This window comes from Arvicanthis niloticus, chromosome 12 (assembly GCF_011762505.2).
Source record: "Arvicanthis niloticus isolate mArvNil1 chromosome 12, mArvNil1.pat.X, whole genome shotgun sequence".
In the NCBI taxonomy this organism is placed as follows: domain Eukaryota; kingdom Metazoa; phylum Chordata; class Mammalia; order Rodentia; family Muridae; genus Arvicanthis; species Arvicanthis niloticus.
Genome location: NC_047669.1, coordinates 71214732 through 71230467, shown reverse-complemented (window position 1 = coordinate 71230467; position 15736 = coordinate 71214732). Strand labels below are relative to the sequence as shown.

Below are 15736 nucleotides of genomic sequence, written 5' to 3'. Positions count from 1 at the left end.
CCTACTGTGCTTTGCTGCAGTGATGATCTGGGCTAGCTTTCCAAAGCTGTAAGCAAGCTCCTGCTAAATGCCTTTCTTTTATAAGTTGCCTTGGTTATGGTGTCTCTTCACAGCAATAGAGCGGTAACTAGCTAGGACAAAGGTTTTTCTATGATTTCTTGGATGGATCCCTTGACACCCCTAAGGCCAGCCCTGTGATCATAGTCTGGGGGAAGAGAACTGCCCTGTGATCACAGTCTGAGGGAAGAGAACTGCCCTGTGATCACAGTCTGAGGGAAGAGACCCGCCTTGCTCCCTTCTCTCCCCATGTTATCCTGACCCAGAGAGTTGTGTTCTCTCATGTGGCTTCAGGGTTGTGAGTCTCAGATAGGAGTCTTGTTGGGGACCGCACTAGCCCCAAGTTGGAGCGGCCAAAATAAATGTTGCAGCCCAGGCAAAATGTTGAGGCCCGGGCCGACCCACGTTTGGCCGGCCACTGTATCCCGGCCCAAGCTGCCGCTCCGGTCTTCAGGTCTGGGGTTCAGCAAGAGCGAGGGTGAGGCCAGATTTTACCTAATGTCTGATGTGTATGAATCTCTCTCTCTTGTCTGATGTCTCCCTAATGTCTTCTCTCTGCTGTGTCTCCCTAATGTCTGAATGCTACTGTCTGCCTCTGCATTTTATATGTCTTACTTCTAAGCCACGCCTCTAAGTTACACCTTTAATCATGCCCTTAGGTCTTGTCTCTAACTCTGATCTCTATACTTCTAAGTATACTATTAAGTCACACACCTTTAATCTCACACACCCTTAATCTCAAGATATCTAAACCAAGATTATCCGAGTGTTCTCAGCTATTGTAGGCTATTGTAATTTAAATCTCATGTCAGGGTATATGGCTCAAGATGGCTGCAAAGCTGATAGCCGCTTTCTGCTAAAAGTCGGCCCCCAACAGAGTCTCTGCTTGCTCAGATTCTATGTGAGAATGTGTTGATATGTAAGAATCCAGGTGTGGACAGTAGACCTGAGCATTGACTGTGAACATTCAAAGTTAGTAAGAAGTATGGGCGATCAGGCATGCTGCATGTCTGTGAAATAGGAATTTAGGCTTAACCAATCCCCAGGAGTCTAGCAGTGATTGTTTTTGTTGTCCCCTGCCCTGTGTGTGTGTGTGTGTTGTATGCATGAATTTATGTGTGTGTGCATGGGTATAGTTACATGTGTGTACAGGCATGCATATGCATGAGTCTGTGTGAGTGTGGGAGCCCCTTGTAGATGCCAGGAATCCTCCTCTAGATTACCAGGCCTTGTGACCTAGTTGTCTGAATTTCACTCCTCCTCAGCCCACACCTCCAAGTACCGCCCAGTTGGCATTGGGGTCACACTTTGAATGTAAGGATTGTAGGAGGAGCTATTTAGTCCATAACGATTACTGTATCTGCCCAACGTCTAACGAGTAAAGATGTGTAGGAGACAGCACAGCAGTGATAATACACATTCCACTTATTGAGCCGGGACCAGGACATGCTCTCAGAGAATCCTCAGTATGCATACACGGTCCGTGCTTACCTTGTGCCGCCTCACACCGAAGGCGCTCGGCCATGACCGTTCATGGTGACCCCTGCTTTCTGCTCTTGTGTGGCAGGGCACAGCCTCTCCAGTGAGCAGGGCAGCAGCGCCGAGACAGCTCCAGAAGAGGGCGAAGGACCGGACTTGGAGTCTTCTGACGAGACGGATCACAGCAGCAAGGTGAGAGATTTTCATTTTCACATCCCATGTCCTGCAGGATCACAGCTGACAGGCAGCCCCACAGCCGTGTGTGTTCAGGCCGCCTCTCCGCGGGATACAGTGTTTTTACTTCTGCGATGTTACTAAGTAGCTGGGTATGAAGTCCAGATTACAGCCTCGGTAACAAATCCACGTGGGAGAATATAGGCCAGAAATCACTGTAATGAGTTGAAGGCCTCTTTCTTTAATTTCTGCCGTGGCTGGAGCTCCCCGTTAATGCCATAATTTAATTTCACCCCATTTCCTTCCTCCGTCTTCATTTGTGGAGGATGAGGCATTGTCCTAAATGAGCATCATTGAGTCGGCAGTGCCTTCTGCCAGTGAAGGCTTCTGTAGTGAGCCGCGTTTGAGCAGTCTGCTCTCAGCTCTGGTTCAAGGTGCACTCCTTTCCGTTAAAGGGAAAGGAGACAGTTTTATATTAAGCCAGTTATACTGTTCTTCAGCCCAATACTGTGAGCAAAAACTTTCCCTTTGACGCTTTGGTGTAAAGCAGTGTGCTTGTTGCCCGTGACTCTGCATGCTTTTGTGCTACTTTGTCACGTGCTGTGTATACAATAGCACCTCTGCTCCTCAGTCCCCACATCCAGAAGACAAGTTTTCAGACCGAGTCACTGTATTAATTCCTTCTCTGTTGCCGTGGTAAAACACCCTGAGCATTATTTACTTAAGGGAAGGGAAAGGTTTGCTCCATCTTATGCTTCAGGTCACAGTTGATAGACGGTGAGACAGGAGCCTGAAGCAGAAACCATGTAATGAGACTTTTCCATTTGCTCATGGGCTCATCGTGCTTAACTAGTTTGCTTCCTTCCCCGACTTTCCCTTGGTTTTTCAAGACAGTGTCTGTCTAATTATTCAAACCTGGCTGGCCTTGAAGTCATAGAAATCTCTTTGCTTCTACCTCTTGAGGGCTAGGATTAAAGGCTACACTATCATGCTTGACCTACTAACTTATTTATACAATCCAGGACAGTCTGCCTAGGGATGATGCCACCCACAGTGGACTAAATCTTCCTGCATCAATTAACAATATGACAGTGCCTCACAGACTTGCCTGATCTGATCTGATCTGTCTGACCTGGGCAGTCCCTTCTCTCCCATGACAGTCACCTTGTCAGACACTGTTGATCTCTCCTGTTGCGGCCTGAGCTGCCCCACGTTTGGGGGCCAAAATGTCTCAGATTGCTCTGTCATTGTTGGAACCTGCACTGCCAAAAGCCTTGGAGGCTAAACTGTTAGAGCCCGCACTGCCCCAAGCTGCTCAGGTCTGCAGGTCGGGGTTCAGCAAGAGAGAGAATGAGGACGGACTCGAGGAATGGAGACCAGAAAGAGTGTGATTCAATCCCGTTTATTCTTCAGTCTCTTTTCTTCTCTCCAAGTCCCCAGTCTTGAGTTCCTAGTCCCTAGTTCCTAGTCCCTAGTGCCTCCAAGTTCCAAGTTCCTTCTTCCAAGTGCTAAGTGTCTAATGTCTAATTCCAAGCTCTTCCTCCAAGTGCCTAATACCTAATAACTAACTCCAAGTTGTACTCTCTATCCTAATTCCTAGTTCCAAGTTGTACTCTAAGTTGTACTGAACTCTTCTGTCTGCCTCTTGCCTTTTATATGTCTCACTTCTAAGCCACGCCTCTAAGTCTCGACTTTTATCATGCCCTTAGGTCTTGTCTCTGAACCTGATCTCTAAGTCACACCCTTAAGTCACACACCCTTAAGTCTCACACACCCAAGGGAAGATCCTGGGTATCTAAAACAAGGTGTTATCAGAGTGTGCTCAGCTGTTGTAGGCTGTTGTAAACAAGTCTCTTGTCAGGGTATATGACTCAAGATGGCTGCAAGGATGATAGCCGCCTTCTGTCGGCTCCCCACATCTCCAGCTGCCCATTCTGTCCACTTATCAAGTCACTTAACAAATTAAACAAATGAACAAAGGCCAGAGTGGGTGTTGGATCTCCTGAAGTTATAGGATGTTGTGAGGGGATAAACCTGGGCAGTGGAAACTGATCTTTCTGGCCCTCTGCAAGAGGAGGGTGTTGGTTGGTTGTTTTGGTTTTTTTGTTTTGTTTTGTTTTGCTGTCAGGTTGACATAGGTTCAGGGCATCTGGGAAGTAACTCAGTTTAACAGAATGTCCCATTACATTGGCCTGTAGGTAAGCCTTTGTCTCTTTAGGTTACTGATTAATGCAGACCCAACTCACTGGGGGTGGGTGGGTCCACCCCTCTGCAGGTCCTAGATGGTATAAGAAAGCAGGTTGAGGAAGCTTGGGGATACCACCAGAAGCTTCCTCTGTGGCCTCTGCTTCAGCTCCCGACTTCCCTCCGTGATGGACTGTGTGACTCAAAAATATGAGACAAATAAACCCTTTCATCTCCAAGTTGCTTTGCATGGTGTTTACCACAGCAAGAAAAGCCTGAATAAGACAAGTGCTGTTAGTACTGGTAGGTTAAGTTTCTGATTTAAGAGATTTGAAAGCAAGAATTTCAAATTGTCCTGGCAGATCTTGGTGACTGGGTTCCACTGTATATTAATAATAAAGTGACACTGATTTTATCTTTTGGATATATCGTGTACCATTTCATTTAAACTCATCTTCACAACACTCCTGGAAAAGAATCCATTAAATTCTGTTTTACAGAGGCGAGAACCACATGCAGTTCTGTGGTATTGAAAGCAAAAAATAAATAGAAATAAATAAATAAAAATAAAAATAAAAAAATAAAAGAACGCAGTCTTTCTCCAGGCCTTGTGTTGTTGATGCCTCCATTTAAATTACCTGCTGCAGAATCTTTAGTACTGGCATCAAATACCAGGAAAAGAGGGAACTAATTTATTAGTGGTGCTAGAGGCCAATTAGATACACAGCCATGAACCATTTAGCCGTTTTCCTAGTGCTTAATCTTCTTAAAGTGCCTCTTGATTAAGGTTAAACACTTTGGTTGCACGGACTATATTGGTGTGTGAATTCATTCATTTTTAACTTGTATGCTGCTATAACCTGGAAGGGAAGATTAAGCCTCATCTGAATGCATCCACATTCATCAAGTGGAGAGACGTAGCTAGTAAATAAATAGAAACTGGGTGGCAACGTAGCTCGGCAAGTTAAGGAACCCATCCCCAAGCCTGACTACCTGATTTCCATCCCTAGGACTCACATGATGGAGGAGGCTCTCTGACTCCTGCAAACTGTCCTCTGACCCACACACATGGACATAGCATGACCCACACCCAGTCACGCCTGCCCCCAACAGAATAATGAAATACATTTTTTTTCCCTCGTTTCATTTTAAAAGACAGGGTCTCACTATACAGCCCTGGCCTGCCTAGAGCTCAATCTTGACATGACCACACTGGCCTCAAACCCATAGATCAGCCAGCCTTCTGGGATAAAAGGTGTACAACACCATGGCCTGCTGTGTAACCAGTTTTTATTCTGGTGGGAAACGCGAAGCCAGAGACCCTGTGATTGTTTTTTATTTTCAGTTTTGCCGTTCCTTCCAAATGAGCCGGATGGAGGGGGAAAATTGCTCTTGATATTCTCTCTCTGTCTTTTAAATTTAGTTTAGCGGTGCATGGCCTTGGAGCTGAGCTCGTTCTCTGGAGATGATTCCGGAATGTCACAGCGGTGGGTGGGGTTGTCACAAGGCAGGGGAATCTAGTCACCTCTCCCTTTGTCACTGCCTCCTTGCTCTGGTGGCATGGTGACAGCCTCAGGTCTCCTCACCCCCTGGGTGACTTACTACCCTTGCAGCTTCTCCCTGAAAACTCTTGCTTGTGGAAAGAAATGCTAATTAACCGAGGTCCTCCCTGTAGGGCACGCACAGTTGAAAGACCCCGTCTGTGTGATGGGGCGCCACGAAGTTGTTCTAGCTGGGCACTTTTAATATTCCTGTGCCATTTGAGATGCTGGCCAATCAGCTGATCCCACCGGCTGCAGGGTAGAGCCGCCCCACATCTGGGGAGGCGCTCCGGGCTTTGTTTCTTGCGTGCTTTGCCTCTTTCTCTCTCTGGAACTTTTGTTGTTGAGCCAGGTAAAATCAAAGCACTGGTTCTTACCCAAGATGTAGCCTTTGACAGCCTCCCAGGAGCTGGAGTCGGGAAGCAGGTGCCGCTCTGGGGGCTGTGGCCACTGGGAGTTCTGCATTGAGATGTGGTCCCAGGTCTGCTCCGGAGAGCCAGCATGGGATATCCTGGTGAGAGAGTGCTCTCCGAAAGCTGGGAAGTGGCTGGGGCTTTCTGAGTATTTTAAGAAACTTCAGCTTCCTTTCTGAACGCACGAGGTGCTAGGAGGAATTACCATGAGACTATATCCCTGAGGATGTCTTCACTGTGGAAGATCAAGCGTAAGCCCAGGGTCCAGAACGACAGGGCTGGCGACTCTATCTACCGCACACTTCATCTGGTGAGCGCCTTCTGTTTCTGTGGTGTGCTGCTTTGGGGAGGACTTGATCCAGGCTCAGTTAATGCCTATGCTTGTCCCACACCTCCACACTTTGTCCCCTTTCTCCTCAGGATACCCTTGTTAACAAAGAACGTGTTTTGCAGGCTGGGGTCCGGCAGTTGAATTCATATTGGGTCTTTATATTTTTCTTTTGTTCTCTTTAGATTTAGGCGGTAGAAGGCTGTGGCTTTTTAATTTCTTTTTTTTTTTTTTTTTTTATCTTCCTAACTATTACTGATGTTCTCTCTCTTTTCTTTTGGCTGTTGAGATTTTGAACGTATTTTGTGACCAATTCGCTATCTTCCCCCCCCCCCCCACTAGGGACTGGGAGAGCAGTGTTCAGCCAGCAGCTGGGACTGTGTTTTGCAGCCCCTGTGGGTGCTTTGGGTCTTCCTTTTGCTGACTTGCAGTGGGTAAGGACAGTTTAACATTAGCTGACCTACTTCAGTAGCTCAGCTCCAGCAGTCAATGGTGATGTTCGGAAAAGAAATGCAGTTGTGGGCTCCTGGGAAGGAATGGCTTAGCAAGAGCAGCCTTCTGACACCGGTGCTGACACCGGAGCCTGTCATTTAACAAAACTAACTTTGACAGTCCAGGGCCTAACTGTTCCTTGTTTGGAATCTGTTAGAAGTCACCCCAAAAGCTGGTAAAGAATCATAGGAACTGTGAATGACTGTAATGCCCTCTAAAATTGTGAATTTTTTTTTTTTGCCTCGCCACTTCAAAAAAAAAAAAAAAAAAAAGCTTAAATAAAGGCTGTAAGATTTGAGGCCACTCTCACTCCTTTTAAATCTGTGGGAAGTGTTAAATCGGTCAGAGTCAGAACAGTTTCAGAAGTTGCTCGTCTGGAGGCAGCCGGTGCCTTTGGTGGTTGCATAACAGGAAGGCCCAAGCAGCTGGGTGGCTCCAGTTGATAGTGTGTCCTCAGGAGTCTGTCGGCCTCTTCTGTTGTTCTTTCTTTTCATCTTGAACAGGGGGGAGGATGATATAAACACTGCCTCAAGCTGGCCTTGGTGAAGTGGCCCATCTCCTCCTTTGTTGTCTCGCTGTCTTATGTTGGCTGATTCTGGCTGGGGGCGGGCATCTCTGCCCCCTTCAACAGTTTAAAACTGTCCTTTGCCTGTGAGTGTTGCTCTTTGGTTTCTAGGGTGACTGGTGACAATCCTCAAGTGGACAGAGTCTTGTGTTCCCTGCTGGAAGTATCTGGCTTGTCTTCCTCCTTCCCCTTGAGCCAGAGCTGCTCTCCTGCGGACGCATGTTGGGAACTTCCCGCCCAGGCTGCCTGGCTGGGCACCTGTGTGTACAGTGCTGGGTGTGTGAGTGACCCATAGCTACCTGATAGCCCGCAGTGGATGGGCAGGTCTTTCTCCACGCTGCACCATCGAAGGTGAAGTAGACAGGGTCATACTGACCTCGTACGATAGAAGTTTGGCCACGGTGGAAGGCAGTTTATGGAGCTGGAGATCTAACTGGCCAACCATATGTGAAATCAATAGCTTAGAGATACCCCAAAGGAACACTGTGTTTCATAGTTGCTCGGAAGGATATTTTGGAGGTAATATTTTAACCAACCAAAAGTCTCAAACCTTACAGAATCCTTAAATTCTCTCCAAACAGAAACACTCTACACATTATATCTCTGTGTATCATGACTTATTAATTCTATGAAAGTTTTATTTGTTTTCACGTAACATGTATTAGCAGTGGGATAAAAAGGGCACCTGTTTAAAGTCAGTACCTTAAGATACACCCAGAGGTGTGTACCTAGAGTTAGTGAGCAGAATGATGTGAAGGGACCCTGGTCAGCTTCAGGGTATATTCAGAAATGGCTCTAACAAGGAAGGGGTGGTTGAAGTGAGCCCTCCAAAGGGAACCCCAAGAGATGAATGACAACTTATGAACAAAGCCGTTGTGCACAAAACATATGACGACATAAGAGCATAAAATATGATGGACTGCGATAAAAATTTTGTAAGCAGGTTGTCCCGTGCAAGAGCCAAGACAAATTTAGTGCTTTCCAAAGCACTAAATGCAAATGATGATGCAAAACTAAAACCTGAGAAAGTTGCCCCAAAGATAAGGTTGGATCATCACACTTCACATGTGTGTATATATGCATACATATATAAGTATATAGACAACTATATGTGTATGTACATATAATCGCACTTCACATATGTGTATGTGTATATACACATATATAAGTACACACACACACACACACACACACACACACACACACACACACACACACATGAAAGAATAGCCAGGCTGCTTAGGGAAAATGTCCAGGGAGGCCTCTAGGTGTGGAGAACCAGAGTGGCAAGACCGAGAAGCCACTTCACAGAAACCAAGGCAGCTTGTCCACACTCTGGAAAATGGATATCTTTGGGTAGTCATGATACCACGGAGGAATCAAAAACTCAGAAATCCCACTCCACACCTTCTGTATTTAACTTACACGCAGTGGCACCCCCAGTGTGATGGGTCATGGCTTTTGGGATGCCATGCTTCTTTCTGGCCATGCTTCTGGTGTATGTCAGAACCTTTTACAATGTTGGCTTTTGTGCAGCTGGGGGATCGGCGTGGAGTGATACACAGATGCCTGGGTAATTGTCTCAGTGCTGAAAGTACAGGAAAGGGTATTTTACTGATAATTGGAATTTGGTGCTGGGTGCGTTAGTCATGGGAACTGTGTGTGAAGGACAGCAGCTGTGGCTATAGATGGAACTGTAGAGACGCATGCTGTAAACAGAGGTGCCATGGGCACCTTGTGTGTTAGCTTCCTTGGCCAGGTGGCAAACCGGAGCAACCCAGAGAAATTTGTGGTAGAATGGGGCTGGGCACTGACTCACTCACTCGGCCTTCACCGTCTTCTGCACATGAGATTTTCTCCAGAAGAGCACGATTTTTATCCCTTCATAAACACAATATAAAATGTTGCCTGTCTTAATTATCATTAGATCATTAAAAGGGGATGTGAACATTATGTTAAGATGACTATATTTGTTCCCTTGTTTCTATTTTTATAACAAAGCCCAATTTGACTATATCAAGATGACCCCAAGCTAGTGAAGTCGGATCATAACTAATTCCATTGTTTCTGCACTGAGAGGGTTTGATGAAAAACAGGTAGTTTTTTTTTTTTCTTTTTAGCAACCTTATTGAGGTAAAATTCACATAGCATACAGTGCAGCCCATTTGAGTGAGCTTTCTGTCACCTAAGGTATATACATGTCTAAACCCCTTGGTTCCCTGGAGGATACTGAAGAGTGCCTGTGACAGGCGACAAGCTCTTTCTGGCAGTTAGCAGAGTTAGCAGTAGCCATAAATATGCCATGGCAATTAGAAGAGACTTGGAATGCTGGCTGCGTGAAGCACAGCCCACGCTTTGGGCTTTTCTGCCCTGTGCTGCCCCTTGTGAATCTTTCTGGAGGTTCTGAGTAACTCTTGTGTTCTCTTTTGCATATGCAAATGACCCTTCACGGTCTAAATCCTGCCCCATGGAAGATACCAGGTCTTAGCTTTCTCGCCTTACTTGTTTGAGGAAAGAATGTTCTTCCTAGACGATAAAGTAATAATTCTTTATCAGCATCACAATCCCTGGGAAAATACACTTTTGTGTTTAGGATTGAAATAGACCAGAGGGGAACTGAAGAGAAGTGTAAGGTGGAAGGTATCCACCCAACATGACTGATGTGCATTTGACAGACAAACAAGGTTCCTTGTTCCAAGACAGTGCCTGGAGCAGTCAGTTCCACCAGACCTTTAACCTCTGCACTCAGGAAACACAGACAGGCTTGGATGTCTCTGAGTTCAAGGCCAACTTGGTTTACGTAGTGAGTTCCAGGGCATCGGGGGCTATATAGTGAGACCTTGTCTTAAAAAACCATCCCAAGCAAAATTCCAGCTCCTTCCTATCCCACCGCAGGTCCTGATTGAAAGGATCTGAGCTGTGTCATTGGGATTGTCAGGAGATCCAGGGCTTCAGCGGGGTAAGCCCTGAGCCCACCTGGTTTTCATTGGCTCACGCTTCAGACAGCCGTTGGCATCACTCCATAGGGTGGAACTGGAGGGTCCTAAACTTGAGTTGGAGAAGGGAATCTTGGACAGTCACTGCAGCCTTCCCCTCCTCGTCCTGAGGTCCACAGTGGCCTGTTACAGGGCCATTCGCCTTCTGCTCAAAGGACAGCGGAGAAGCTGGAAACAGCAGAACTCACAAAAACACAGTCATCTGTTTACACGTGGGAGTTTTTAGTGGCTACAGATAGACATTGTCTTCCAACAGGCTACATAAGTGGATAGTGTACGAAACGGCCTCGGGACTGAATAAGAAGCCTTGTTCTTTGTGTTGGGCAGCGTTAACCCGTGCCTCTGTCTTGTCCTTTCTCAGTTTCTCAAAGAAACAGGCTTTGGGCTGGGGCAGGAGCTTGGTGGCAGAGCACTTGATTCTGAGGCCTGGGTTTCATTCCTGGTAACATTCCTGGTAGCACCCCTCTCCCCCCCTGTGGGGAGCCAACAGAAGGCGGCTATCATCCTTGCAGCCATCTTGAGCCATATACCCTGACAAGAGGCTTGATTACAATAGCCTACAACAGCTGAGCACACTCTGATAACATCTTGTTTTAGATACCCAGGATGTTCCCTTGGGTGTGTGAGACTTAAGGGTGTGTGACTTAAGGGTGTGACTTAGAGATCAGATTTAGAGACAAGACCTAAGGGCATGACTTAAAGGCGTGACTTAAAGGCATGGCTTAGAAGTGAGACATATAAAAGGGAGAGGCAGACAGAAGAAATTATTATTAAGTATTAGGCACTTGGATTAGACACTTGTACTCGAGAATGGGCACTTGGAAGGGAGCTTGGAAAGAAGCTTGGAACTTGGAGGCATTAGGGACTAGGAACCTAGGGACTTGGAGAGAAGAAGAGAGACTGAAGAATAAATGGGATTGAATCACACTCTGTCTGGTCTCCATTCCTCGAGTCCATCCTCACTCTCTCTCTTGCTGAACCCCGACCCGAGGGCTGGAGCAGCTTGGGGCGTGCGGGCTCTAACAGTTAGTCCCCAAGGCTTTCGGCAGTGTGGGTTCCAACATTGACAGATCGGTCTGAGACATTTTGGCCCCCAAGCGTGGGGCAGCTCGTGCCGCAACACCCCTCCATACACACACACCAGTACCCCTCAAAAATCACAGGCTCTGAGATGTGCTTAGGTAATTCAAATTCCAGGTCCGGGCTGTGTCATCTTGAATGAGTTACTTAACCTCTCTGGGCCTCCTTTGTTTCAGCTGGGCAGTGGGAGTTGTATAGCGCCTCTCACACCCTGTGGATATAAATACCTCAGGCTAGGGTGCCTGATGGTTGTGAACACTCACTCACTAGCCTTTGATGGTATAGTTACCAACACTCAGGACCTTAGGTGTGGGGCAGCCTGGGGAACAGGAGAGGTATAAACACACGTGACGTGGGGGCCACGGGCCAGTGAGGCTCCCTGCTGAGAGGTGATACTATCTACTGTACCCCACAGAGCACAGAACAGGTCACAGCGTTTTGCCGGAGTCTGCACGAGATGAGTCCCTCTGACTCCAGCCCATCTCCTCAGGACGCCACGAGCCCTCAGCTGGCAACCACGCGACAGCTGTCGGATGCCGACAAACTGCGCAAGGTGATCTGCGAGCTGCTGGGGACAGAGCGCACCTATGTGAAAGTACGTCTGCCTCCTCAGCCTCCAAAGCCCTCGCCCCCCCCCCCACCCCCCCCAGGTCTCACCTACCTTCTCTTCAGGAAAGAGTGAAGTGGGTCACTGCCTGGGTATAAACCTATACCAAAGTCCAGTTATAGATGTCAAGATCTCTGAATTATTTTACAGAGCTAGAGTATTGATTAACATCATAGAATATTAAATAACATCATAACATCATAGAATATTAAATAACATCTAACATTGTTAGTTGTTATTTTATATATTTAAATGATCTATGGTGAATATTGAATCATCTTTCTGACTCTTCTAAGTCTATTATAAGCTACTACTGTATCTGAATTTAGGGCCTGTGAGATAGCTCAGTGGATATGAGCACTTGCCGTGCAAGCGTAAGGACATGCGTTCAAAACCCTGGCACCCATACAGCTGCACGTGTCTGTAATGTCTCCTAGGGACAGAGAAAGACAGGTCCCAGGAACTTGCTGGCCAGACAGCTAGCTCGGCCCTAAACCTGGTGGGCTCTAGGTTCAGTGAGAGACCCTTTCTCAAGGAAACAGGTGAAAAGTGCTGGAGCAGAACACCTGACAACTTTTTCTGGCTTCTCCAGTCACATGCTAGGTACTCATGCATGCACACACAAATCCATGTATATAACACAGGCACACCCACACACAGGTGCACTCCACACACATACATACATACAAACTGAATTTAGTTTCTCTTAAAATAGAGGATTCTGATTGATGGGAATCGGTAAGAAAACTTTATAACCAGTCATAATTAGGTCTTTTCATAGCAATATTGTGAGTCTATGTGGAAGGGTCACACCTGTTTCCTGTGTGTTATTAATTGTTCCGTTCCTACCCCAGTCAACAGAAGTGTGATCTGGTTGGTTTTTGTTTTTCTAAGACAGGGTTTCACCCTGGAGCCCAAACTGACCCTCAATTAAAAATAATTCAGCCCCCCACCCCAACCCCCCGCTAGGATCGCAGGCCTGTGCAACCAGGACTGGCCATCCATTTTTAACTACTTATATTTTAGCCTAAACAAAGGCTAAATATTATAGGTATTGCATATTGTGACCCGTGGGCCATCTCCAACCTTGCTGCCTGTTTTTGCAAATAAAGTTTTATTGGGACACAGTCATGTCCGTTTTGGATATAGCTGCTTAGCCTGCTCTCAGAGTACAAACATGAGTTTAAGAACTGATTTCAGAAGTGCCTGTGGGGCCTGCAGGGTCTGTGGTACTTGTAGAAGCCTGCTTCTTCCTGTCATAGTGTGTTTTCATCACTGGCTCCTCAGAATCTGGAACACAGTTTGTCTTCTCATCCCATGATTCCTCGCAGACTTTTGAGTGTGCTAACAAAGTGTCCTTCCGGTTTGTAGGACTTGAACTGCCTCATGGAAAGATACCTGAAGCCCCTTCAGAAGGAGACCTTTCTCACCCAGGATGAGGTATGGTGGGGCTGTCTTGATCTTGTGAGGGGCATGCTGCTGTTGCCTTGCTGGTGAAGAATGGAGACTGAGCCCTTCTGACACTGAGGTGGGGGGCGGCGCATCTTGAATCCATTTAGTGATAGCAGGTCAGATGCAGCTTGTTAAGTCTTGATGTACACTGAACAAGAGGGACTGCCACACCCTCTGATAGTAGGCTCCTTAGGACTCAGAAATTGTGCAGTCGGCCCAAATAAAGTTGGTGAACCCTCATGTAATATGGGGTAGATTAAATTTCTTTCTTTCTTTTTTAAGCTTGATGTACTCTTTGGAAATTTAACTGAAATGGTGGAGTTTCAAGTCGAGTTCCTTAAAACTCTAGAAGATGGAGTGAGATTGGTCCCTGACTTGGAAAAGCTTGAGAAAGTTGACCAATTCAAGGTAAGCCCCGTCCTCAAGGTGCTTAAAGCAGCCCCTCGGTGCTGTTGGCTGTCTTGTGGGTCAGGATGAGCCCCTGATCCTGTGCTGCAGATGTACTTCTGATCTACCGGAGCTCATGGTACTGAGAACTTCATAGGACTTCCCAGTGGGGGCTGATCTGAAGAAGATTGGGGGTGGGGAGAGACCCAGTTGTCTGATGCTGTTGACCTGATTAAACTTATGTAGCTGCCAGTGTCTTCTTTGGAAGCAGCATGGAGCTGAAGGTAACATTAGCTAGTAACAAAATTAAATTAGCCCCTCCGGTCTTTTTATTTTTATGTGCATTAATGTTTTTTGACTGCGTGCATGTCTCTGTGAAGATGCCAGAACTGGAGTTACAGTTGTGAGATGTCATGTGGGTGCTAGGAATCGAACCCAGGCCCTCGGGAAAGGGCAGCCAATAAGTGCTCTTAACCACTGAGCCATCTCTCTACCCCCCCCCCCCCAGGTCTTTTAATAAAATGAGTCCATCCTGTTCTGGGGAACTTTGATGGACATACTGATCCCTGTCTATATGCACCGCATCCTTGTGGACTTAATGAGGATTGTGACTAGCACTCGAGGAAGGGTTACTCACCCATGGCTCATTTCCTCTCCCCTGGTTCGTGTATTCCCTGGGAAGAATTTCCTGTTCCAAATTTCAAATCAACAAAATTCATTAATGTGTGTGCTAGCTTACATGTCCCTCTCCCTCACACCCCCAGTGCTTTTAAAACCAGGATCAGCTGTGATGTAATTGACAAAGGACCACCCATATTTTAAGTATAGGATCTGAGAATGTATATATAAGTGTATACACACACATATACTCATACACAAACACATATACACACCAACACGTGCACACACACAGACACATACATATACACACACATATGCACACACTCACACATTCCCAAGTGACCATGAAACCATTACTATAGTCAGGACAATGACATCATCTCAGAAAGTCAGTTCCTGTCCCTTGTGACTTCCTGCTCCTGCCTCTCACTGCCCCCTGCCCGCAGGCAGCCATGCCCTGCTTCCTGATAACGTGGACATGTTCACATCCGGCTGACGGAACTTCCTCTTGGGACATGCAGTGCACGCTAGCCTGTGGGGCCTTCAGAAGTCCTGCAGGGGAGCAGCCCTGGGCAGCTGCCGTGTGGGAGTCTCTCCCATCATGTGCACCACATATTGGAGATACTGTTATCTGGATCCTGGAGGGTAAACACTTAGTAACCGTTACTGTAAACAAAGGGGTTTGTGGTCCGTCCCAGCTTTTCCTGTTTTTATGATCATGACTTGAATGGACAGCCTCATCTTACATAGTCCTGCAGCCATGGCCCTGGAGAAACAGGAAGAGCTGAACACAGAGGAAGAGATGTCAGGTCTCCAATTACTGTGGTGCCAATGAAGTGTGGTCTAAAGTAGACGTTTTCTTTGCTAGTAGACGACTGAACTTCCTTTGCACTGTATGGTGGATAAACTGCATATCTGGGAGCCCAGGTTATCATTCGTCTCTAAGGTCTTAAGCCCTTGCTTGGAACCTAACTTTTAATTCCTTTTTTCCCCTTCCCTTCTCCCCCTTGCTCCGGACCTCGCTCGCTCAGGGCTGAAGGTTTTTTATTAATTTATTTATTATATGCAAGTACACTGTTGCTGTCTTCAGACACCCATATGAGGGCATCGGATCCCATTACAGATGGTTGTGAGCCACTGTGTGGTTGCTGGGATCTGAACTCAGGACTTCCAGAAGAGCATGCGGTGCTCTTAACCACTGAGCCATCTCACCAACCCTAATTTTTTTTTTAAATTATTTTTTATTATTATTCTTGGTGTGTGTGTGCATGCACACGTGCTGCAGTCCTGTGTTTTATTGCTAAGCCTGAATGAAAAAAGCCTTTCTCTGAGCAAGACCAGACCCTCCTGGACCTTCTGG

General features: G+C 46.7%; 1 protein-coding gene across 1 annotated transcript in view; it reads left to right on the top strand.

Moving 5' to 3' along the window:
• The window catches only part of Tiam1 (TIAM Rac1 associated GEF 1), a 182048-nt gene that overhangs the window by 142011 nt on the left and 24301 nt on the right, over nt 1–15736 (top strand). The window contains 4 exon segments of the mRNA XM_034515218.2: nt 1625–1728; nt 11725–11904; nt 13288–13356; nt 13651–13776. Coding sequence (XP_034371109.1) covers nt 1625–1728; nt 11725–11904; nt 13288–13356; nt 13651–13776 — 479 coding nt within the window.